The sequence below is a fragment of the Chelon labrosus genome (genome assembly GCF_963514085.1).
Source record: "Chelon labrosus genome assembly, chromosome: 4".
Lineage (NCBI taxonomy): Eukaryota > Metazoa > Chordata > Actinopteri > Mugiliformes > Mugilidae > Chelon > Chelon labrosus.
Window position 1 is genome coordinate 29,210,972 of NC_140340.1, and position 25,405 is coordinate 29,236,376.

The 25,405-nt window shown below is 41.9% G+C and overlaps 1 protein-coding gene across 1 annotated transcript in view; it reads right to left on the reverse strand.

Moving 5' to 3' along the window:
• Positions 1-25,405, reverse strand: part of LOC311487307 (arf-GAP with coiled-coil, ANK repeat and PH domain-containing protein 3-like) — a 49,185-nt gene that overhangs the window by 598 nt on the left and 23,182 nt on the right. The window contains exons 2-25 of the mRNA XM_084543528.1: positions 24,358-24,415; positions 20,422-20,541; positions 19,872-19,925; positions 15,317-15,375; positions 14,804-14,987; positions 14,581-14,625; positions 14,322-14,417; positions 13,995-14,069; positions 12,784-12,795; positions 8,770-8,882; positions 8,447-8,498; positions 8,178-8,278; positions 7,908-8,019; positions 7,593-7,825; positions 6,803-6,872; positions 6,585-6,679; positions 6,248-6,468; positions 6,050-6,143; positions 5,761-5,861; positions 5,234-5,457; positions 4,824-4,933; positions 4,265-4,375; positions 3,527-3,588; positions 512-561 (exon numbers count right to left, since the gene is read on the reverse strand). Coding sequence (XP_084399654.1) covers positions 512-561; positions 3,527-3,588; positions 4,265-4,375; positions 4,824-4,933; positions 5,234-5,457; positions 5,761-5,861; positions 6,050-6,143; positions 6,248-6,468; positions 6,585-6,679; positions 6,803-6,872; positions 7,593-7,825; positions 7,908-8,019; positions 8,178-8,278; positions 8,447-8,498; positions 8,770-8,882; positions 12,784-12,795; positions 13,995-14,069; positions 14,322-14,417; positions 14,581-14,625; positions 14,804-14,987; positions 15,317-15,375; positions 19,872-19,925; positions 20,422-20,541; positions 24,358-24,415 — 2,452 coding nt within the window. The remainder of the gene's footprint in view (positions 1-511; positions 562-3,526; positions 3,589-4,264; positions 4,376-4,823; positions 4,934-5,233; positions 5,458-5,760; positions 5,862-6,049; positions 6,144-6,247; positions 6,469-6,584; positions 6,680-6,802; positions 6,873-7,592; positions 7,826-7,907; positions 8,020-8,177; positions 8,279-8,446; positions 8,499-8,769; positions 8,883-12,783; positions 12,796-13,994; positions 14,070-14,321; positions 14,418-14,580; positions 14,626-14,803; positions 14,988-15,316; positions 15,376-19,871; positions 19,926-20,421; positions 20,542-24,357; positions 24,416-25,405) is intronic.

Genomic DNA, 25,405 nt, shown 5'->3' on the forward strand with positions numbered 1-25,405 from the left:
CAAGACAGAGCACATAAACCTTCTAGCATGAACCCATGAAAGAACAAAGCCCCCAAAGCCTCATAATGGTGCGAAACGCCTTGGTAGAAGGTGGTAGGACACATACAATGAAGCCCCTTTTAAATGGGTAGATTATAGTGGTGAGCATCCTGTCCATTTCATAATATGAAATCCACTGTCCATACCTCTCCCTGCCTCTTTGTAATTTACCTAGTGTCACTGAATGTTTGAGTTTTTTACATGATCAAACTTATAGTTTAATCCTCATATTTTTAACTGTATGTAGATACTGCATTACAGGCGTCTTAAGATGTTCTCAATGAAGAAAAAAATATCATGGAAAGAAGCTTTACTTTGAAATGCCTCACTTACAGCCACCAGAGCGAAGGAAAAGATTCTGAAAAAAGTATTTTTGACAGCAAGGGTGACAGACCAAGACACCTTCAATATCAACACAGCCACCAGAGCAGAGAGAACCCGCTAGTAAGACGACCCAGGATGCTTCACTCACTCTATCCCGAACATCCTTGGGTTTAACTCTCCTGCTGCCAGTGGCAACCCCTGTGGTGACAGAAGCAATGATATGTCAGTCAGTGTTTATTTCTTTGTTTACCTTGTAAGTTGAGGTATTAGAAATTTCTGGCATGTGAAAACATTTTTCAGTGATGGTCTAACAACGGTGGTAAGATCGCGTAAATGTTATGCATCCTGGATACACTGAATTATTCAAGGCACAGAGTTGCTGCTGTAGGATTGAAGTCAAAGCACTATTAAACACACACAAGACCCTAAACCCTAATGTGATCTTTAAACAGTGTGCTGGCAGTCTGTTTATATGTGGTTTGCTTTGAATAAGCCAAGTGCTACCCAAAAGACTTTCTATCACCAAAAGACACAGCAGGTCATATATTAGCATTCTCCCAACATCTAGGAATATATGAATCAAAACTACCATCATCATATCAATCAATAGTTTGGAGTGATTGTTTAATTGTACACCGCATTGTTGGGAGAATGTTACACAGAAGAGATGAGACAGGGAACAGTAATGAGAGCAACAAGCAGGAAGCAGGGTTAGTTCATCAAGAGTTTTTCAGTTTTATTGTATGTATTTTGATTGTTTTTTCCCTTAGTGCTTCTAAAGACAAGGAGGAGAGTATTCCAAAGATATCCAAATGTCAGTTAACAGAAGAACACCTTCAAATAGTTCAGAACCATGAATCAGTTCTGCCTGACAGGCTGTTTTTAGGAAGAGAATTAAAATGACAAACATAAAACAGACCAGACAGTCAGGATCCGTGACTGAATGCTGACCGGCAGGCAGTAGGCATTGAGTTAAAATACACAAGTGTACTATTTACAACATGTTTGCTTTGAACGGAACCTTTAACCACTCTTATGTCAATACACACATAATGGACACAACATTTAATACTTCTCGCGAGGGCTATGGCCCATAACAGTTTGGTCACAGTAGCTTCACATCACCCCCTAAACTGGTTCTACTTGCGGCACATCCAACTATTGCAGAATCTCATCTGCCATATCAAAATCTATCAGGTGAGGCACAGCTCTGTGACCTCTTCTGAACACGTGAGTACACCAACAGTGTTTCTACCACTCTGTCACTTCAGAAAGGATTGTTAAGACTATGCTGTATCTACTCTGAACAGTTTCCATTTAAAAAAAGTGATGTTATACAACAGTGTCAGACACTTTCCCTTTAAAAAAAAGTCTTTGGCAGAGGAAAATAAAACTACAACATTAAAAAAAAAAATAATAATAATTGAAATGAGGAAATGAAGACGTCACTGCAGATTTGGTCTGGGGTTTGAAGAATGGCACAGAGGTGCATAAACGTCTGACACCAGAGGGGTCACGGTGGTACATGCTATTTCCACAGGACAGCACTGCACAAAGTCATCAAACGATAGAAAAGTATTTCATCATGCTCAGAATGCAAACAATGGTGAACTTCCCAAAAATACCAAAAAATGATTCCGGGAAAAGATACAGAGGAGGCTGTCATCATTGACAACACAAGTGCGTAAACTGTTAGAAAGAAATGTGCTCCATGATCTCACCGTAGATAATATAATATGGGTGAGCTTCAAAGAAAACTGGAGGTGCGCTTACGTATATATTCATGAGTCACCTGCCTTCTGTAAATGGTAGTATAGAGAAGACTTGCACCGCAAGACTTGCTGCACTGGTTTGTCTATAATTAGTTGGCCAGTGATTCCCTGCAACTTCATTATCTATTCACTGCAACATGTAAAATTGAACAAGAAGTGTCCCAATTACTCTAGCAATCTAAGGCCATTCTGACGCAATGTTTGATATGACTGATATTATTCCATCTAACGACTCCTGTCTTGTACTGCTTTTAGTTTCAAAATGACAATCATCAACAGAAATGCACAATAAAAAAAAAACTGCATCAAAGAATGCATTGCACTGGTCCTCTGGGGAGATTAACATAAATAAAAAGACAGAATTAAAATAGACAGTAACTAGACAAGCATACACTAACTGAAAATAAACAAAATTATAATACTGTATATGGGAAAAGTGCACAGTTTCTTTTTTTGTTTTACTTTACATAATGTACCATAGCATATTATTTAACTCTCTCAGTACTCTTTGACACATGCGCTCATTAACTCTCCAGTTCATTCACTCATCACAAAGTATCTTACATGTCAGGCTTTTTTTTTTTTTGTCACAGTTTTACATTGAACGTTCCTTCCTGACCCCTCTTCAAACTCAGTGAAGTACCCTGTCCACCTTTGCTGGAGCTTGTCAGTTACTCTTTTTCTTTTAGTAATGGAACAAATACCATTTTTTCACCTCATGCCACAGTACACAGTTTCTAAACTTCTAAATATGTATATTTACATCTCTGGTCAAAAAGAGATGGGTAAGCTGGATGTCGCACAGATGGTTTGGATAGATATAAAGTGTAGAGGGTTAATGCAGCGAAAATCTTCAGAGGTAAGAGCTGTTAGGCAACGATGAACCCACTCCCTCATACAAGAGGTTACACCACATCATGATAAGTTAGAGGATAACCCTGTTAGTAAAACACCAAGAGGCAGATGTCATTTGACTGTGTGTGTTGTGAAGCTAGCTTAGCATGGGCGGTGTAGTAATGACAAGCAGAAACTTAGCGGTGATGCAGGAAAATGGAGGTGGTGACTGCATTGTCAGTAGAGTTAGAAAGGTCCATCAGGGGTCTCCCTATGACACGGTGCATCCGGTGCATCTCTCCTCAGACGCCCTGTTTACAGGAAGTTGCCAGTAAGCCTAGATCTACGGAAGTAACAGACTTGAGATCAGAGTCTAGGGGCAACTTCCACATGACTACATTAAGTTCTCAGTCAGGAGGAATAGATATATAAATAGAGCACGAGCTACGCTCCCGGGTACGGATGTGAACACTAGCATTCGTCTATGGTGAGGCAGATGAATTCCTGGATGCACTTCCTATACTGCTGCTCAGTGGGGCTGCTGCTGTGGTATTGACCTGGTTGACCCAGTGGAACCTCCGCCTCCCGCATCTCCTCATTCATCCGTGCTAGACGCAACCTGGAGGAAGGAAGTGAGAAGGATAGGCATACAAAAGGGTGAAAGGATTAATGTGAGAGGAGAGCGGGAGAGTTGATGAAGAGTGATGAGGGCGATAAGAGTAAGAAAGATGAGGGAAAAAGGAAAGAAAACAGAGAGTAAGGGCAAAATTATGTCACCACCAAAGAAAGATACGTCAGCTTTCATACGAAGAAAAAAATAATTAAATCCTAACACTTTGACTATGCAGGTTGAACTAACGTTTTTTGAGCTCCTTGGTCTTTGTTAACACCTGGAATTTTGCTCAGCAATCACAGAGAGCTTAACTGTCAGCAACATCTGCTGCTGAAGACTGTGAGATTTAGACACATTTATGAATAATTCATTTAATCTAAGTGCATTCATTCATTTTGCATAAAAAACACAGTTTGGCACAGTGTTTGTTAAGAGTCATCCTGGTTCAAAAGGCTCCATCAGAAGAACTGAAGAAACTTTTTGGACGAGAGGTTGAAAAGAAACCCAAGCAGGTGTTTTAAATAAATATTTGGTGTGGTAGTCTGGTGTGGTCAAATAGTCAATGGATTAATGCATGTATAATAATAATACTAAGAACAATACTTGGGCCAACCACCCTAAACTGACAGTGTGTGAATGTCAATCAAACATTTGGTGATACAGAAGTATTAGATCATCTTACAGGGTGACGATGTCTGCGTTGGCAGCCTGGACAGCAATACTAAGTGGGTCATGTCCCTGCTCGTCCACCTCCGTCTGCGATGCTCCTCTCTTGAGGAACAGACACACCTGACTGTACAAACAAGGCAGAGAAAGAAAAGAAACAGCTCAATGCACCAAGTATCCCTAAAACAGAATAAAACCTAAGATAATGAAAGAATAAATGCACATGTGTTAAATATAAAAAAAAAAAACGATTAAAGATCTGAAACAGTTTGATTTGCTACTAGTTGACTTGTCAGTGCAACTACCTACTAGAAATTCCACTGAATGCTTTGGTTTCGATTTTAAAGTGATTACTCATAATGATGTGGAATGTGACACAAGAGACGGTGAGTAAGAAGAGGCCTAAAACCTAATAACATAACTGCCTTACACCAGAATGACCATTTGGCACAATGGATATTTCTGCTTACACCTGAGTTACGTTGACTCTTCTTATGGGGAAGTTATAAGGAACAACTCCCACATTAAGTGTTACCACACAAACCCAGTTTCATCCACTTGAAGGCCTCCCTTACCCAGTGTGCCCTAGGTAGGTAGCGTGATGCAGCGGGCCTCTGCCTCTCATGTCCCTCTGGTTCACATCAGCCCCATTCTGTAGCAAGAACTCACAAGCTATCAGCGAGCCCTGACAGAAAGACAGACACACAAAGAAAGGGTTGTTCAATTACTGGTTCTCAAATCAGATTTTCATTGTTTCTTTGTCAGTTTAGCCATTCTACCTCAAGTAGAGGGGATGCATGCGGTTTAATACAGTAGTTTGGGTATATTTAGGTCAATATCCTTAGTTTTCAACATTTATATGATGTTTATGACTGAGAGTAGGCTTACATAGAGTCATCACCTTCAGCATGTTAAATGTTGAACTCTGAACCCAATGCACTCTGTTATCATTAAACAACAATAAAATCAAATCAAAGTCTCTCACCCCAACCACGGCCTGAATGAGAGGTGTTTTCCCCTCCTCCTCCTCACTTGCAGCGTGGACGTCGGCACCGTGTGCCAGCGCCTCCGCCATGAGCGGCAGATTGTGGAGACGAGAGGATCGGTAGAGCAGCGCCCCGGGGTGGAGCTCTCTTGGGTCTTCAGGGTCTGATGACACTTCCTGTTCAATCTCTACCTCCCCGCTGGAGGACTCCTCTGACTCCTCCTCTGTGGGTAAGCAATGTTACAGAACAATGGCATTGATAAAACAAAGGCAGGTTATGAAAACTAAATATTTTAGACTTGAGGAGGAAGAATTTAATTTAATAGGATAATACCAGTGTTCTTCATGATAATTATCTTGGCTTCCCATATTCTTCCAATTACATTCATCTTAACTTACGGTTTTATTTTGACAGTTTTTGTTGGGGAAGTTAACTTTATTTTAAAGAAACCATGAAATACAGAAGATGTTAACGGGATGTAAAAACACCGGATGATATTCTTCCATCAAACCAAAAGCACATTTACCTTCCTCTGTTACACTGTCCACCACTGAGCCAAAAACTAGTATGTCTGTGCTGCCGTCAGTACTTCCTCCCAGGCCACTGTCACTGCTAAGACCTGCGGGGCCAAGCATCGCCAAGCCACGGACACGTTAATCATTACACAGCAACAACACACACCACCATTAGAGGTAGGAGTGCATGGTTAATCAAAACATGTCAGAAACTGCAATAAGAACTTCAAACTGTCAAACTAAAAAGCTCTTACAATAATGTGCATTGTACCTGTAAAAACTAACTGTGTAGAGGACTTACTGCGAGGACCAGAGCCAGTGTCAAAGTAGGAAAAAAGTGAGTCCAGCTCATCTGGACAGAACAAGGAGTCCCGGCGAAACTTTGCTGCGGCTGCTGCAGAAAGATCAGAACAAGACTCCAGTTTTGGTTTCAGAGTATACTGATGTGATCCCTGTGTACATGTTATAGCTACAGAGAAGTTAATTCTCTGCACTGACCTGCTGAGAGGTTTGCAGGTGAGGCGCTGCCAGGTTCATAGCGGTGGTATTTCCTACGGGCCTTGTTGGGGGCCCGAACAGAGCTGTTGTGTCGATGGCACTTCTTCACTATCCAGGGGCGGGACTTCCTCTCACCCTCCACCAATGCGTCACTCCCACTCATCTTCTTCAGGAAGCGTTTCTCTACGTATTTAGCCTTGATCCAGGCCTCTTTCTCCTGTCTGAACGGAGATGACGACAAGAATTGGAGAGATGACATAATCAGACAGCTTCCTCAGTGTATCCCAGTAATATGTATACGGCCAAATGTATCAAACAATGGTGGAATAACACTTACCTTGAACTGGAGGGACCGGGTTTTTTTGCTCCTAGTTCCTCACAGCCTCCCTCATAAATCTGGTTGATCACAGTGTTCCCCAACTCACACATCAGCTGAATGTTAGAAGAAACGGGGATGAGGAAGAGAGAGATAAGGGAGCACATTTAGAATGCTATTCCTTCAGTGCATTGCTAATACAGACAGGATAAGCTGCAGGCTGTGTTCAGGAGACGCACCTTGAGTAATTCTGGCTCCCATGAGTCTAATGTCAGTGAACGAACTTTAGAGCAATGGACGCCTAAACTCCTGGAGGAAACAAGAAGAACAGACACCTTATAAAGCAAGTGAAGTGTATAGAGAGTTTATATTTCAAAATGAAATATAGTGCACTTTTATATTACTTATATTTAAACTCCCTCAGCTGACTGATGTCAGATGCAAGAGGCAAACTTTCACGGTTTTTCTACATTCAACAGAGTCCGAAAAAGTCTTTAAAGCTTAGTTATAAAACGCATTACTGAGACGCCCATGTCGGGGACTTCAAATCCTGTACTGCAGATTGTGCCTAATCTTTTCCAAAATATTTCCCATGCCCTTATTTTCGTTAAATCTAGTAGACAGTGTATCTTCCACATCCACAGCAGAGCTTTAATTGACCGAGATGATGAAATGGACAGTTGGATTTTGTTTGACAAATCAGCATACCAGCAAGGGTATTAAAACACAAACAAAATGTGACACTACAACGCAGATTGCTCGTGTGAGTTGTCGAGTCATGTCATGTGAGAAATAAAACAACAGAAAAAATGTTTCTCATGAAGCCCGTGACTTGTGTAAACAGGACTCTACCTTTTGTTTGTTTTAGGGTTATGGCAAGCTTTTGTTATTGCTATCACGTAGGAAACCTCTATTTAGAATGTTTTCAGCCAGATAATTTCCTGGGAAATCTTGCTACAGATTACACACCAAACAAAACAATAAAACCAGTACATGGTTCATTAACTCACTCATTCCTATAGTAGTTACCTGTGGATCCCTGAGCACTCAATGCAGAGCAGCACTCCCAGGTTGATAGAAGCCCAGCAGGGAGCTGCTTGGCCACAGTCACTGCACAGGTCATTGCCTGGCAGGCTCTGTACCCGCTGGAGGAGGCTCTCTCCTCCTCCGCGAACTCCCTTATCAGACCTCTCCCCTCTCTCTCTGGGCTCACTAGCAGAGTCAATGCTGCTGGTGGAGGGCGAGGCAGTCCGGTCCAACCGCTGCAAAGATGGAGGGTCAGGTTAGAGGTGGAGATTCAGAATAACTGTGTTACAGTATCAACGTGACTGCTGCTGCATGTACCTCAATGTAATAGTTGTCGGCGATGTCTTTATAAGCAGAAGCAATGCTAGCCTGGACTGCCTGGATCCAAGCCTGTCGCAGCTTCTCAGACTCAGCCTGCAGCATACAGCTCCTACAGGTTTATAGGAGCCAGTCAGAAAATGTCAGATCTGCCTAATTTAGACATTTTAATCAATGCTCTGGTAACTAATTAGTAAATTAAAGAAATAGAAAAAAGTAAAATAAAAAATATCCTTTAGACTTTTATTCTTGCAGGACAAGCACACTTACTTAGTGGGTGAAACCACCTCAAAGCAGAACCTCCTTTCATTGTCTTCACACAGTTTGACCGAGCACAGCCTCAGATCCTCAACCACCACTGTCAACGAATCCTGTCATTGGCAGAGAGGAGTGTGTGAACAGTCTAACCTAATTACTGTAAACACATTACATCTTATGCTTATAAATGACAACAACAAAAATAATAGATGACAAAATCAGGGACGCTAAAGTGTGAAACAAGGGCATACAAAAGGCACATGCAATAAATCAAATGGTACCTTGAGTTTCTTTTGGTAGACCAGCTGGCTGTTCTGAATAGAAAACCACCGCCTGGAGAGGGCACAAGGTATGAAATTATATGTTTTGTCAGAGAGACATGATGAATTAATTGTGTGCAAGCAGACTCTGCTGGGGAAAACAACTTGTCAACACAAGCCTTCCCTCTTATACAAACCACTTTTTAAGCTATAGGACATTTTACACAAACATCAGGGCGCTCAAGGAAAAGTTTGGAAACTTAACCAAGGCCTCTGTCAGTTGGAGACTAAGAACATTGTTAAAATATGTACTGTAATTATGTAGTTATCGCTTTTCATTTTACCTGTTCCAGGTCTTGAAAGCATTGCTTGCCCTCTTGAAAAGGTAGCCCTCCATGACCACACCATTGGGTGCATCCACATTAAATTCCAGCTTGGGGTCATCATATGAAAAGTCCTGCAGAGAGAATATATAAAAAAAATGTTAGGGTCTGGCATTCACTGAACCAGTGACGTAAATGTAACTCATCGTCAAGGTCAGCCTCAGTGAGTCCTCTGCAAAAACGATTACATCAGGCGACATGGTGAAAGAATGAATGTAAAATCCACCTGAACATAACAAGAGGAAACAGAGATAGGGCCTTATCAACACTGCTGAAAAGTGTGCGTACTTCTGCAGAAATCTGCCTGTTCTCTTCACAATAGGATAACATATGCAGGTCATATCAGTTGTTCCCTACGTCTTTACCCATCACCTAAAACCTTTCCTAACTTCTTGGATTTCCTAAGAAAGACTTTTAAAGACAGATGCCATCTGCTCAGCCAAGTGAAAAATAAGAAGAGACTGCATTGATAGCTAAGGTGGAGGTAACATTCCACTATTGTTAGGAAGGCTTTTGGTATGCAGTAAGCTAACGTTGGGCATATGGCAAGCAGCCCGTGTAGACAGCTAACAACACACACACCTTCTACCTCAGAAATCTGTCCCAACTCCATCATTGGATGATGACAATGATGGTATTGTGTCCTGTCGTTGCACTCTGTGTAAAAAGAACTGAGGGCTTTTCATTGATTATCCCTGATGTGACAACCAGATTATTTTGTGGTTAAAATTCAGAGAAAGAGAAGAAAAGGAAAGAGATGGTACATATACGAGGGAGGTTCTAGAATAAAACTGACATATGGGCTCAAGTAACGGGGGTGTTATTTTTCTCAGTTTAGGGGGAAAGAAAAAACATGGCGGGATGCGACACAACAGTTTGTCTCCCTGCTGGCTGCTTGACTTTGTGGTGAAAAGGAGACAGAAGATTGCAGAATATGAGAAGTAATATCAGTATATATGGAAACAAAACTGCTGTTTCTCATAAATCAATTTCTTCCTCCAACATGGCGTCTGCTGGCCCATACTTAAACACATTAACCCTTTGAACCTTTGTATTGGTTGCAGCCTGATTATCACTGTAAACACTTTAGATCTATTGTTACATGAGACATGCAAAGCCTTCAGGAAATCCGCGTCAGGCTTAAGAAAAACAAACAAACAAGCAAAAAAAAAAAAGAATGAAAGGAAATAACGCCTCACCAGTGTATAGTCCAGCCTGCCAAATATCTTCATCTTCACCACACTGATATCCAACAACATTTTGATAATACAATAGTAAATAACTTAATAATAAATTAATTAATCGCTGCTCTAATCCCACAGGAAGCGGCAGAGCCACGAGCATCCCCACGCGAGTCCGGATGAGAGACTGTCAGTGAACGGGCTCGTGCCGTTCCTTCACTCCCCACCACCTGCAGACAGGCCCGGCCGCGTGGAGGTGGCGCGAGCGCTCATTACCATACAGCCGTCGCAGTGTCCTCGTGCCCCGCTGACCCCGGTCTCTGCTGCTGGAGATCAAACACTTCATCGCTACAGCGGGGCCCGGTGGCATGTGCGGCCGCATCCCTCCCCCCGGTCCACGCCCCGCGATTTAAGGCTCCCCTCTAACCCCCGCGACAATTCCGAAGCTTTTCTGTTTTCTGGGGGAGCCAGCTTTCCATCTGTCTGAGGCTCGGAAAACTGTTCCTGCCTAATCAAGCTGACATTATTGCACCCTTAGCACCAGCCCGGAGACCCCTTCCCACCTTAAATCAGCCCGGACCGTGCAAGAATGCGGGGCACAAGAGCCCCAGGGACGGGACCACAAAACGACCTTGATCTACCTAAAGAGGGGGCCTACAGCATACTTTATTTTGCACAATGGATTATTGTTAGAAGTACAGCAACACACCAGGGAGACTGAGGTAAACATGCTGAATCATTGATACAGTGTTGGAGAACCTGTTCTGATAAGGTGCATGTGTGATTGTCTGGAGGTCAGTGCCCTCTGTTGAGGATCTGTTGTAGTCTGCACGTGATGATTTGCTTTTAAGCATACTAAAGGGTGTGCTTGTAATTGTCTGTGGGCGATAATCATACCATGCACCTGTTTAAAGACACAAACATGCAAGGGGAAGCCGTCTGGCGACTCTTAGGATAATGGCAGGCCTCAGTTTATATGTATTTATTTATTTATATTGCCCTTATTCTAGTCTGAACGTGCAGACGAAGTTTATGGCACCTCAATAAAACTGGCACGAAGTGATAAAACGTTTCCTGTAATCTACAAATAAACCTGTTTTATAATATGTCAGAACACATAACGTCTGTATGTGTGTCTCGTTCTGTTTACCCCTCTCCGACTTAAAATGCTGGACAGCCAACAGCTGTAACAATGGAAGAGGAGAGAGTTGCTGCAACAGTTCCCCTGAGAGCCACAGTGAAGTCCTGCACAGATAAAAGACTGCTGCGAAAGAATGAAAAGAGGAGAAAGAGCCAGATCTGTGCAATGACATGGGGTGATATAAAGATGGGTGTGGTTAGACAAAAGAAGGAGAAACTAAATTTGCATATTGTGAAAGTACAGAGATGTAATGATTGGAATGGGTGATGACAAGATTATAGTTTTGGGTTCACAAGAAAGTGTTACTGTTTTTAAATATGTGTAAAATGTCTCATCTAGTTTAGACTAAACTACTTATTTTCTACTGAGAGTGTCTACAGCAGTTATTTAATGGCCTATTAATAACGAATATGTACCATCTATTATTAACAGACTCTGGCGCTTCATGGCTTTGCTTCCTGCAGCATTTCATTTGCATATGGATGGAAAAGTCAGAAAAAAACAGTTTTCAGGGGAGAAAATCAGAAAATCTCCTTCATGTAGTTTTATAGAAGCAATTACAAAATAAGACAGGAGACTAACCCTAACCCTTTACCTGCATTATTACAGTTGTTGTTATGATAGTCATTGGATCACCTCAGGTCACATGATCAACACCTTTGCTGTGTTTCACAAGTTTTTAAGGACATTTTCTTCACAGTGAGTGAATTGCTTGATATGTAACTGCTTCCTCTCCAGCTTTATTCTCCTTCATACTCAACACGTCTGAATCTTTAACGCTTCCCCTCCGTTTATGTGTCCTGTGCTCTTTATCTTCTTGCTCTGCCACTTGTTTTCGCATTCAACCCTCCTGCTGTGCGTGGCAATGCCATCTGTTGACTTTGGCTGGAGCTGGCATTGCAAGGAGGAGGAAGTGGGCCGATGCTGGCAACATGCTCAGCCAGATCCCTTCAATCACTGTGATATATTGACCTCTGTGATAACCAGAGCAGGAACTACAGTGGAGGACGACTTCAGAGGACCAAAACAGCTACTGTTAAATCATCTTACTACTGTTTATCTACACTTATTTTATTGCATTAATCAATTCTTATTGCGGCTGAAACAAGGACCAGCACTAATAACAGTACTGACTATCGTGCATAGATACGCTTCTGCTGAACCGCCTACACATACACGAGAATTCAGCAAGTTGAGTTTTGTGTACTGCACCCTGGGCCTTTATATAATTTAAATGATCTGGACAAACACATGGATTAAAGCAAAAACAGTCCATACTCACACAAAAACACAATATTAAGATCACAAAACAAAAAGCTGCTGATCATAAAACTGCTCAGCCGCTCAACCTTTTCTGTTTTACCATCCACACATGCACACACTCACTCACAGACACACAATGGCTGACACTTATGCATCTACTGGTCCACAAAATATGGGTGTTATGCTGTGCAGACATTGTGATCGAGAATTCAGAGGAAAACTTTAAGGATGGCATCTGATGTAAACCGCTTAAAGAAACCCAACACTAATACCGATGCAGGCCAGGTGAACATACGGGCCTGAAGTTAGAAAGCCCTGTTCACTTACAACCAGGAAGTCACAGATAAATGTAATGCTTCAGTCGTAAAAAAACAGCAAAAGAAAACTCACCTGCATCAGAGTCTGGAGGATGACGATCACCCAAAGGAACAGTAAAAAGAGGGAGAGAAATGTATTAATAAAAGAACATAATCACATTCAATTCACCAAATTAAACTAAATATGTCTTTATCAGTGTGAGCTCTCCGTGAAGTGTGTTTATTTTGTTGTCTGAGTTTAGAATAATCGAAAATTAAGTAAAGCCGTGTCACTCAGAGCAGGTTTTGCAGATTAAAGAGAAAGAGTAGCTGAAAGGCTATTAGTCTGGCGGAGTCTGGCAGGATGCCCCCACTTGGCAACTAAATCGATCAGCGCGAGGGCAAGTACAAAGTCGGACAGAAACAGACATGTTTTTGGCCTGTCTCTCTGCAACAGATTTTTTGTGCATCTGTGCATTAGTGTAGATGGTTTACATGAGGGGGTTGATGCATTTGTTTTCGTTCAGCTGAGTGGCCTGCAAAATAACTATATCAACCTGTCTTGCTCTTCTAACTCCTAATTTAGCAGGAAGGAAAAACCACATTCATAAACCTGTTCTTATTATTCTGGATGACCTTTTAGTGCTTTGCTGGATTCAAGAAAAACAACAACAACAACAAAAAAATGGTCGATAGTCACGGAACAGACAAGTTAAAAATACATCAAAGTTCTTTGAAAAACACTTCTTTGCCCCAACAATGCATTCGATGCCAATATGAGATAAGTCTTCTGTTGTTGCGAGACTCCTGCCTTTTCAAATTCCAGACACATCTATTTCAAGCTTGAGCTTCTGCAGAAATAGGAGGAGCTTGGCATGCCTAGAGTGACTGAAAAATGTTGATTGAAAAATGCAGTTCAGCAGCCTGAGGAGAAACGCATCTAACTTTCCCCTTGCATGCACAAAATAAAACACCATGACATCTGCTTGTAGTATTTCAGATTCCAAGATGTTAAACATGAATAGAGCTATGCCTATGCAAATAGTGTGCACTCGAAAAAGAAGCTGAACAATGCAGCGGTTGTAAACAGAACAACCTGCCGCCATCTTGAAAGGATTTTTATTAACATGATTTTCAACAGAAGGAAAAGACAGATCAAGATTTAGCACTTATGTTTGCAAAAGTGTATCCATGTAACACCGAACTATTTATAATTCCCTCTTGTGTATGTGGGGGGGGGGGAGGGAGGGTGTTTATTATTTATTAAGTGCAAGCTGGTAGTTAAGAGTTGTGTTGTTGTCTCACTCTCTGCTGGATGAGGGCATGTTTGTGCTCCAACTCCCTCTTCTCCATGGCCGAGTCGATGACCAGCTGATCCAGCTGCACACAACAGGAGATGAAGAAGAGCATGAAGCAGCAGCAGCAGCAGCAGTCAGTGAAGGGAGCAGAAGATAAAAAGACACAACAAGAAGTAGAAAAACTGAAATCACAGACACGGCATGTGGTTAAGCTATTAGATAATGAAACTAAAAAGCAGCACAGCACAGTTTAATGAGACTTGCTGTTCAGAACAGGCCGCAGAGCAAACACAGGAGTCGTGTTAATGTTCTGAGTTTGTCAGCTTCGTCCTACCTGTGCAGCCAGTTTTTTCATATAGGGGTCAATTTCATCCAAGATGTTGAAGCCTTGCTGGAACAGCGTATACTGGGCTCGCATGAAGGACAGCATCTGCAGGAGACATGGGGGGGGAAACAAGAAACGGTGATACAACTGTGCCCTTAGCCCCAGTCCAAACACGCTGAGTGGGAACGCACACACGCATACACAGGGCATGTTTGACTATGTCCAGATGTTCATGTGAAGATAAAGGGGATGTATATGAGTTACTCACTGCATCCAGGATTTCAAACTTCTTCCTGGCCTGAAGCACATTAATCTGACAAAAGCAAAGAGAAAAAGCAAATCCTTGATTTTAGGCCGGATGTTTGAGATTAGTTGAGTGACTGATCTGAAGGAGCTGAGCCATGTATTGTACATGAACTGTTGAGTGTCAGTGCCACCTATCGGACAAGGCCGGTAATTAAACCTGGAGTTCACGTGAGTGTGTTTCTCACCTGTAGCACGTAGTCCAGGGCAAGGTGTCTAAAGGCTTTACGGCTGAGGATGAGGGCCTGTGTTGCCTCTTCCGCCTCGTGCACCTTGTTCCTGGGCGCCTGCGCGTTCTTCACCTGGGCCAGCTCCATGTCCTCACGCACCCGGTCAAACTGCTTCTTGGTGTCCTTGAACTTACGAACATCCCTGGTGGAGGCGGCGTCAAACAGAGAGAAAGAGGCAGTTTGTAATTCACTCCCCACTCCACTAAAGTCAAATTAGCATCCTGGACTCTTGAACTGAAATGGTCACAAAAATACACACTTGAAAGACTTAAAAGGAGACCATGTGGAAATCTCAAATGTAATTTCCACACTAACATCAGCAATAGGTATGAAACAGTATGTGAACATTTTCTTTACGTTCTTGGTATAATGGTGCAACATCTTACTCATGTGTGTGCAGCAGGTTAATTCCCCTTAAAAGCCCATTTTCATCACTTAATAAAACTTAATAAAGTGTGATGAAATACTCACTCTTTAATGAAAGTGTGAAGCTGTTGTTTGATCGACCTTTGAGCCTGGTCAAACAGAATCTGTGGGAAGAGAAGACAGAGAAGGTGAAAACGCAGCACACACTGGTTGTAACTAAGGGCAGCATGGTGGTGCTATGGTTACCACTGTCACAGCAAAAAGTTTCAACTGTGCAGTTGGCATGTTCTCTTTGTACCTGAAATGCATACACTGGTAATTCTATGTATAAGTGCAATATACTGTAGGTGCGAATGTGAGCGTGAATGCTTGTTTATATCTCCGTGTTACTGTAGCCTTCTAATGGACTGGCGACCTATCCCAACTGGGATAGGCTGCATGCCCCATTATCCTTGACAAGATAAGTGTTCATTGATAATCGATGCATGGATGGATGCTTTTAACTGTGATAAAAATGATTAAGTACGCAAATGTGTGGTTGCTAGATCTCGCCACAAGATGGCAACACTAACCCTTTCACATTAGAACAGTGACAAATAATCCCACGGGCAGAGGAGGGAGAGGGAACAGACATAGGGGAAAACACACACGCGTACACACTCAGCTGCTGCCTCAACAGATTTTTAGCTCTACACCATCCCGCATTTCTCTTCCTGTTAACGGCAGGATTCCCACTCCTCCTCCTGCTCCTTCTTTTCCTCTCACTCGCCTGTCCTCCAGCTCTTTCTCTATGTATTTTCCCCCCCGTTTCTTGTGCATCATGAGCCACTCCTCTCTCCGTTTGGGAAAGATCCTTCTTCCATTTCTATATCCCTGCCTTATAGTGAAAACACGGCGGCTGCTGGTAAACAGACCATCCATCTATATTAATTAAACTTGACACATGAGCGCGCAAACACACACACACAGACACTTAGATTATGATTGCTTCATAATCATACACACAATTCATACATCAATCATTACTGGCAGCCTGTGGATTAACCTTTCTATAGCAATTCCTCGTTCATAAACATACATATTGAGGATTACAGGCTTAGCCTATGTATAAGCCTTCATCCACAGGACGTCTCTGCAGAACCTGGTGACATCAGTGGATCAGGTATTGACTCCAAGATATGTTGCTTGAGTTGGGAGTTCATGTATGTGTAGCAACGTATACTGCAGGTGCAATATATTCTTAAAATGTGGAAGCTGCAATAGAGTTGAAATTTAGTCTTTCACGTGTCTTACAATCTCATTCTTTTATCAAAAGATATCCAAATTAGACAAAAGTGTCTCCTTTTACTTGTCACACCTTATGAATTTGTAAAGTTGGACTTTTTCCCGTTAAGAACTATAAAACGTTTGTATTACAAATAAAGAATACGTGAGTGATTCTAATTAAATTCTCAGCAAGAGTAACCTCAGCTCTCTGTAATTTGTCAGCAAATTACATTTGAAAAGACTAAATTTGGTATGTGCAGCTTAACAAATGTGGAGAGTTAAGTTTCCAAAAATAAATGAAAGGCGAATGGTAAATAAATGTCAGCTTGAGGCTAAATGGAGCAGAACATTTTACAAATCAGTCCAACTATCAAAAGTAAAAGTCACAAAAGTTACTATGTCCACTGTACAGTGATTAATAACTGGTTACATAGAAATGATTAAGAAAAAAGGAGGAAATAACCATTTAGGCTCATAGAATAAAGTATTACTCTCCTGGTAACCATTCACAAGGATTGATTCCATCATTTTAAGATGGAAACATGTCAAACGGCCTGTCTTGGTCAGAAGACACACAGTATTTGTGTTGCGTAAACTGAGGTTTGACACTTGCCAGATGAACATGGGAAAAACACGGAAACTAAACGTGATGCAGCCCAACACACTCATCTTTAAATGCAATCACTAAAGGCTGCTTCAAGAATCTCTTCTGTACCTGGTGCCCATCTGATACCGGAGAGGATTTATGTATGTTAGAAAGCAAACACATCTGCTTATCATGTAATTTACTGGGAGACATTTTCGTCTGTTGCAGTGCCTTCTTTCCTGTCAGACGAAGAGGCTGCAGAAATAGGCATTAGTGGGAAGTCGAACAAAGATAGATCTCCTTTCACTATATCCAACCCTCCCTCTCCTCTAGTCCTCCATTCATACTGTCTGCCAGACAAGCTATTAGTGTAATTCCTGGGTGTTAGAGTGGAAGACTGGGACACCTCTGGTGAAGGGTAAGTGAAGGGGGAGCTAAACAAAGGGTGATAGGCAGGATGAATGGAAGATGGCTGAGGAAGGGCAGAGGAAAAGAAACAGGTGGTGACAATGGCCAGCACAGTTTAGCCAATCAACCAGACAAAAGCTAAATTGCCTGGAATCTTCAGAAGTGGTCGGCTATGTGATAAGAAAAGCCAGCACAGCAGAAACTGCCAAGTATGTTAGTACATGTAATGGATGGACGGACAGTAAACTGCCTTCATAGAAAAAGACAGAGGAGAAGATCCTGTTGGTTTAATGCTGCTGATGGATCCTATCTAGTGTAGAGCTTTGATTTGATTTAAAAAGGTCAGGGTTAGACAGGCTTAAAGTTGGTGGAGTGAAGCCAGAAAAGAAGAAATCCATGGAAATAATGGGAAAACACCAAGACGGATGATATGGGAGGATCAGATTTTGTTGTATTCAGAATAGTCCATGTGACTTCCTGCTATATGTACAGGAAGTCCATGTACCTTGTATGGTATTCAGGTCAAACCGAGTCACTTAAAATTTTCAAAGAAAAATAGTACAAGTACACATTTTTCTATCTGGAACTCAATGGCCTTAGCTTATTTTCCGTGATTAACATGAACAAACAAAAAATAATAATAATAACTGAGCACACATGGTACCACATACACCCTTCATATGGGCTTCGGGTCAGTTTGAGAGAGAGACACACGCACACACATGAATGGACAGACTGAATGGTCTTCAGCCTTCTCACTCAGCTGCTAAGATAATACAGATGGTACCAGGGCCCACACGATTTGCAGACTCATGTTCAGGATATCAAGTCATCCTTTGAGCTGCCGATGCCTGACTCAATTCAGAAATTTATTCTGGATATGACCAGTCTTGAGGGGAGACGTGTTTTCAGGGGCCAGCGGAGAGAGATGGACATCATGCATCCTCATCCTTGCTGGTGTCTACAGATCAAGAGGGGAGAAAGTCTGTGGGATGCTGAGTCAGAGAGATCAAGAGCCACAGTGTCAAGAGATTGCATGTATTTTCAAGGACGGGACGACCGGGAATCGAGACCTGTTAGATGGCCGGGGGACAAGTAGCCACACTAACTAACTATTTTAGTGTGTGTGTTTGTGTAAACGTTTGTGTAAACGTTGGACGGGGAAATACTTACTTCCAGTAATAAAAAATAACAAACATCAGTGAAACCGCAAGAAAATTCAGGTAGCATCCATTAAAGGCTTAGACTGGACTGAGCAATGATGTAGCATTCACATAGTGACACAACTGGTTGCATAGGTAATGAAAAAAGCAGAAGAGTGTGAGGAAGTCAGAGAACAATACAGAGGTGAAATGGGGAAGATGAAGGTCGGTCTCTGGTATAACTACAGCACAACAACCTTCAGGACAGCGACAGGAACATCAGCTAGAGATCAGCAGAGAGATAGTAGAAAACCATAAAACTTGAATAGCCATTCTTGCGGCACGGCTCTATGGATTAAAAAAAACCTATTTATTTTCTTACATTTTCTGTCAAATACATGCAAAACTATTGACATTCCCATCAGCCCAGCTTTGTTTTTAACATTTGCATTAGACATTAGAACTAACTTGAAACATACAGTTGTGCCCAATTATAGCCTCCCAGAGTCACTGGTGCTGTAGACTGCATCCTGATCAAAGCATTTTCTGAGTAATGTCAAAGTGTCTCTCATAGGAACTACATGAAGCTCAGTGCTAGAATCCAACTACAATGTAATAATTTGAAATATCCTCATTTACCCATCTATGTCTGTCCAAAACAATACTTCTTTCCTTTCCTGCTGTAAATCCTGAATGTCTTTGTCACTTCCTTCCTCGAATCCTTCCTTTTCTCAAAGTGATAAACCCTAATTTCAGACTGACTCTTTTCCTGCTGTTTTCCTTTTTTGGTCCGATATCTGTGACTGCAAATCCTCTAAATACTGTATGTCATACCGTCTCTTTAAATCTAGATTTGCCTATGGGCTTCCCTAACTTCTATCAGCATCTCAGCGGAGATTCACGGAGTGGAAAATGATCACACCAAGTCATGAGGAGAAATCACTGCGGAGTCATGAGTGTTTGTGTGCGTGTGTGCTTTGTATATGAGTGAATGTTGTGCAATATAGCTTCCATCTGGTCAAGCACGTGGTTTGAATCAGACACATGCATGTGAACTGGCTAGGCTGGACAATCACTATAGCAGAGTGAACGTCAGTGTGTGTGTGTATACTGGGGTATACTCCCTCCCCAGGGGGGACTGAAAGTCTGATTTTAACATGCCAGAAAGACCTGGGCGTGTCTGAAAGCCCCTCTACCTTGACCTCGCGCCTCCGGCTAAAACTCTGTGTGTTAGTGTGTGTGTGTAAAACTGTCTTACCATGTGGTAGTTGACGATCTCCTGCAGGCTTTCTCCACACTTTTCAAGACATTCCTGCAAAATTGACGTACTGTGTGAGCATAGGCCTCCATACGAACATACACTTTCACATAAGAAGATTTTCATGGAACTGTCTGTACTGCTCACAAAATACATTTCGGACCTATACTTAAACGTATAAAATATTTATTGTAAAGACTCAGTTCTTGGCAGCCAGGGCGACACACATACTGATGTGAAATCCAGTCCAAATGTTTTGCTAAAGAAAAATATAAAGCAGGTATCATATTTCTCTGCTTGCAGCCACGTAAACTATCGGCATAAACATCTCCTGTCAGCATGCGGTTACTTCTCTCATGCTTACAGCAGCTGGATGAGTGTGTCTGTACAATGATGTTTATATTGCTTTGCTGTAACTACTCATGTGGGGAATCGCTGGAATGTCCCAGCAAAGACAGATGAGTGGGCATTCGCTGAGGAGAAACATTCCTACGTGGATCTAAAGATGGTTTCAAAGCCTGGTTTTGAAGCCGTTGTAGCTTCTCCTCACCGATATCATCTCCTCTTTCTTGCACTGCTGGGACAGGTCTTTGATGCCGTTAACGAAGAGCTTGTTAGCGCTGACGTAGGTCCGGCCGGCCTCTATCATCCCGCTGCACAGCTTCACCAGCTAATAGGGAGCATGAAAAAACATCACTTTTAATACACGTCTATTTAAAGATTCAAATGTTTTCCACAATGCTCTGCAGAGATATTAATAGACACAGTGATGACGCAAATCAAACGGAGCTTAAAATTATTCTAAGTCACATGTTAAATATGAAAAGACAGTCAAATTGAGAATAATCCTCAGTTTTGTACTGAGGCTAATGACGGCCTTACTGAAGCTTAAAACAGAGGAAACAATCAATCTAACCCAGTGAAATATGTCAGAATGCCTGATCTGTAGAAGTAAGCCTTCAGGTGCACGACAGCTACAAAACTAAAGCAACAACAAAAACCTGAACAAATAGGTTTCCAACACAATTGGTCCTTGGACAAAGCAAACCAAACTAAAATCTAAAGATTAACTTTGAAAGTACACTGATTAGGCATAACATTATGACAAGCATCCTATTATTCTGTAGGTCTCCTTTGTGTCTCCAAAACAGTTGTGACTCATCAGAGAATGGACATGGGCCTTCTGAGGGTGTCCTGGGGTGTCTGGCAACAGAATGTTGTTAGTGGGGGGGCCTTTGAGTCCTATGGGTTGAGGGGAGGTTCATCTTTGGATCATCCCACAGATACTTGATCAGTTCGGGATCTAGTGAATTTGGAGGCCAGGTCAACACCTTGTGCTGTTCTTCACGTTTTTTGGTTGTTCCTAAACCGTTTTTGTGTGTGTGTGTCTGTGTCAGGCTGCATCCTGCTGGGGATGGCTGCTGCCATCAAGGAGTGTCATTGCTTTGGGGTGGGGGTGCCTGGTCTGGTCTAGGACATGTCTAGTGCCTGTCTAAGTAACATCCACATGAATACCAGGTCCAAAAGTTTCCCAGCATTGGATTGTCACAAGATGGTCAATGTTATTTAATTCTCCTGGCAGTAGTTTTAATGTTGTGGCTGATTGTGTAAGCTAAATAAATACATTGAAACATTTAGCAAACTTACTGTTTATTAACTAATCATATTAAATCCATTATCAGAACATTTGCATTTATTTGTCACATTTATTAGATGACTTAGATTTATTATCCCATTAGAATCTGTTTTCCTACATATGAAAACAGAAATGTCATCACTATCACATCTATCACTATTTCCACATTGTTTGCCACTGCTTGAGGTTTTGTGATGCTTTTTTTTAATGACATCATCTTGTTGCGTCTCCTTCTTCTGCTATAGTTTAAAGGCATAAATCCCAATTGTTTGTATGACAATTAATCTAACATTTCATCAGTGCAACAATCCTACGGGTGCCCGAGTGGTCGGGGCGCCTAACTCATTGGCCAAAAATGTCCCTGCTTCCACTCCTGGCCAGCCACACATCATGCTCTCTTTGACCACATTTGCTGTCTGCCTATCGTAACTACAGAGTAAAGGCAAATTGTCCTCAAAAATGGAAAAAAAGCCTCTGTGCCCGGGAATATCTGCATAAACCTTCAATGAAATCCATGTAATGGTTATTGAAATAACACCGAGGCAGTTGGGCAGTCAAACTGAAAATTAAGACGTGAGAACAAAATCCTAATTCTAAATGAATATTACCAGGTGCAGACAGTTCACAGTGACGGTATGTACGCTTTTAAACACCACATGAGCTGGCGACCGCCTCACTTCCCCACTTCACGGGTAACACGATAAGCCACAGAGTGGTACACTGTCATTAACATTGCACTTACGCTCGCTTGTGTGTACGTCAGGATGAGGACGTGTGCGTGCAGGCGAGGGGTGGTGGTGGGGGGACGTGCAAAAGAGAGAGTACAGTAAACCTTTAATTATCTCATTTGGTGCCGGAGTTCCCAAGGTTGTCGCTATGAGTGCGGTTTGCTGGGCGGCTGACAGTAACTCCTTTACTCTGTGCAATCTGCGACAGCGCGAACTTATACATATTTAGTGTGTACAGACTGTTCTCTAGATGTAGTCGCATGAAGTGCATCATACAGTATTAATGTATGCGACTGACACTGTTGTGAATTCATAGATAACATAAGGCAGCATGATGCTCTCCCAGACCGCTCCGACAACACGTAGGTCAATAAAGTGGCTGATATGGGAAATCTGATCTCATCAAGTCCTGTACTGTGTATGGCCGTTAGAGGCCCAGAATAATGTATGTGTCGGAATTCTCTAAAGAAATGACAATGATAAGACAGTGTCTAGCAGTGCTGGTGTTTTGCTAGTTGTTTTCTTCACAAAGAAGAAATCTGCAAAAGATAATAATGAACTGCAAAACAAGTCTACTTCAGTAACACTGACTGTTTTCACACTTGTCAGAACAGATCATCTTTCATTCTCCTCTAGAAGTATTTATTGCCTTCAGAAGTCTTCAGAGCCTCTTAACGGAGCAGTCCGAGGACCCCCGCTGAACAGAACAAATCACCATGATGGGACATCTCCCCTCTGACCCTTTTCGTCTTTCATTGGTGCTGAAATGGGGCTCAGAGTTCAGTGGAGGGTCCTGACCTGTTGGGGGCAGGGCTAATCTGAAGATCTGTGAATGATGGGGAGGTTGCATTGGTATTTGTTTGAGATATCAAAGTGTTTCATGGTGGCTAGTGTGCAGAGTTGTAACATGCGATTCCATGGAAAATCAGTTTCACTGCATCACGAAGAAGTCACGGTTGTCTAAATACCAACTTCCTCAATAAGGTGACGTACACAACTTCCCATGACTTAAACACGGACTCACAAGTTCCATCTGCAGGCAGCAAATGATCTGTAGTATAACAACAGGCTGCACGGGGCGGACTTCTTTACAGATGTGTCTACATGTAGTAGAAAAACAAGCACCAACACCGTGCCTTCATCTAAATTCTCTCCGACTTACAAGTCTGTTCGTTTATCAGAAGAGGCATTATCTCAGCTCTAGGCACTTCCATCCATTACTGCCCGTCTCTAAACAGAGCCATCATTTTAAAAAAAGGTCAGCTCAGTTCAGCACAGTCTCTTTATTAATACCTAACAGTTCTAACAAAACCATTTGCCACTTTTCCAATAGCTTGAGTTTATGAATGGTAGGTTACATGAATATGAACCTGTGATACATCCACTAACAAATAAATAAATATGGCCACTTTTGAAAATAAGACAAAATGATTCAAGTGCAATGAGAGCAGATAAACCTTCACATATACAATAAGGCGTCCATGGGAAATTACAGTGCTTCATATCTCATCCATCTACAGCGCACAAACACTGACAATAGAGTGTTGTTGTATCGCTTGGAGAGAGAACAGCCATCGCACACTCAGATAACAGACTTCCCTGTGTAAAGCTCTCATGCCACATGCTTTAAAGCTTTATCAGTGATATTAATCAGTGTTTGATCAGCGTCCTTATTATACCAACACCCACATACATTATATACAGTATGTGTGTGTTAACTGGTGGTGCAGCTATTAAATATATATAACTCTGCACTGTTTTTCTTGGTTTAAGTAGCATTGACATTTAGATTGCATAGTGAGAGGACAACAGAAAATTAATGCAACCACATAGAGAGAGAGATGCACAGCGCTATGTGTAGTGTACTAAACTAAAGAAAATACAATTTATACAAAACCTCAACTTCTGACATCCAGAGGCTTTTTGAATTCAAACTATGTGACTCAATAAAAAACGATTTTCTTCTTTTAAGAGCTGTAATTATAAGCAAGAAATAATTAGAAGAAATAATAATAAATAACTGGAAATTTCTATGCAAGAAAGACTGTTCAAAATGTTATAAGGAAGGCATTCACTGTTGAGATTTGATTTGTCAGAAATAACATACTAGCATGATTCATACCTTGTCAAGCTTTGCTTCAATTTCGACCACATCCGTCTCCACATCATCGATACCGGCCCTGCAGAGAGAACACAGACAGCCACACAGTTAATCAGATTTCCTCTCCAGTAATGACATGTCTAAGAAGGGGAACCACATGAAAAACATCACAGTCAGAAGAAGATTCAAACTCTTGCTTTGGAGGGATTCTTGGGTTTAGCGGTAAGCCACGGTATCACGGTGACTAATGAGAACAAAACGAAAATTGTGTCAGTCTAAAACCATTGCGTGGGGAATAAATGGAAGAGAGGGATGAAATGGAGGTAAAAGAAGAGAATGATCCATTGTACGAGTTTACAGTATAATGTACTCCTGTGCTCTCATGAGCCACAACATTGTAACGTTTACCGCCTCCGTATTTTACTCCACTGCAAATTAAGCTGCAATCAGTAACCGCACATCACAGTGTTCACAGGCTCGAACATTAATCCTGATGATAAGATTGACAAAGGCATCATTCTGGAAGATTTGTGGCCACGGCCGAGGTGCAGAATCAATGAATGACATCATGCAGAGACACATAGGCCGGCACCTAAGTAACCATAAGGCTAGCTGATAAAAGAGGCAGAGGCAACACCTTTCAATATCAGAAATTTAGTATTTCATAAATAATTGACAAATTGACAATGACAAAATTGTAAGAAGGTTCTCTTAATGCACATTAGAATATGAAGATAATGGGACTCGACGGCCCTCAGCAGGGTGTGTGTCAGGTGGTTTGGGTGGGCGAGGAGGAGCCTTTATCATCCTTCCCCTGGGGGTCTTCTTCCATTAGTGTGCAAGTACACACACACACACATGACCACACTGAGAGGGTCAGTTGTTATGTAGGCCACATGGGACTATATTTTGGTTCTTATTTCCGAGACAGAACTCCACCAACATTCAACAAACAAAAGCACATTAGGTCATTCTGTAAAAGAAAAGCAAGGAAACAACCCTGAATATCTTCCCAAATAAACACACCTAATCATTTTTCCCAACGTCCCATTCTCAAGTTCAGCTAAAG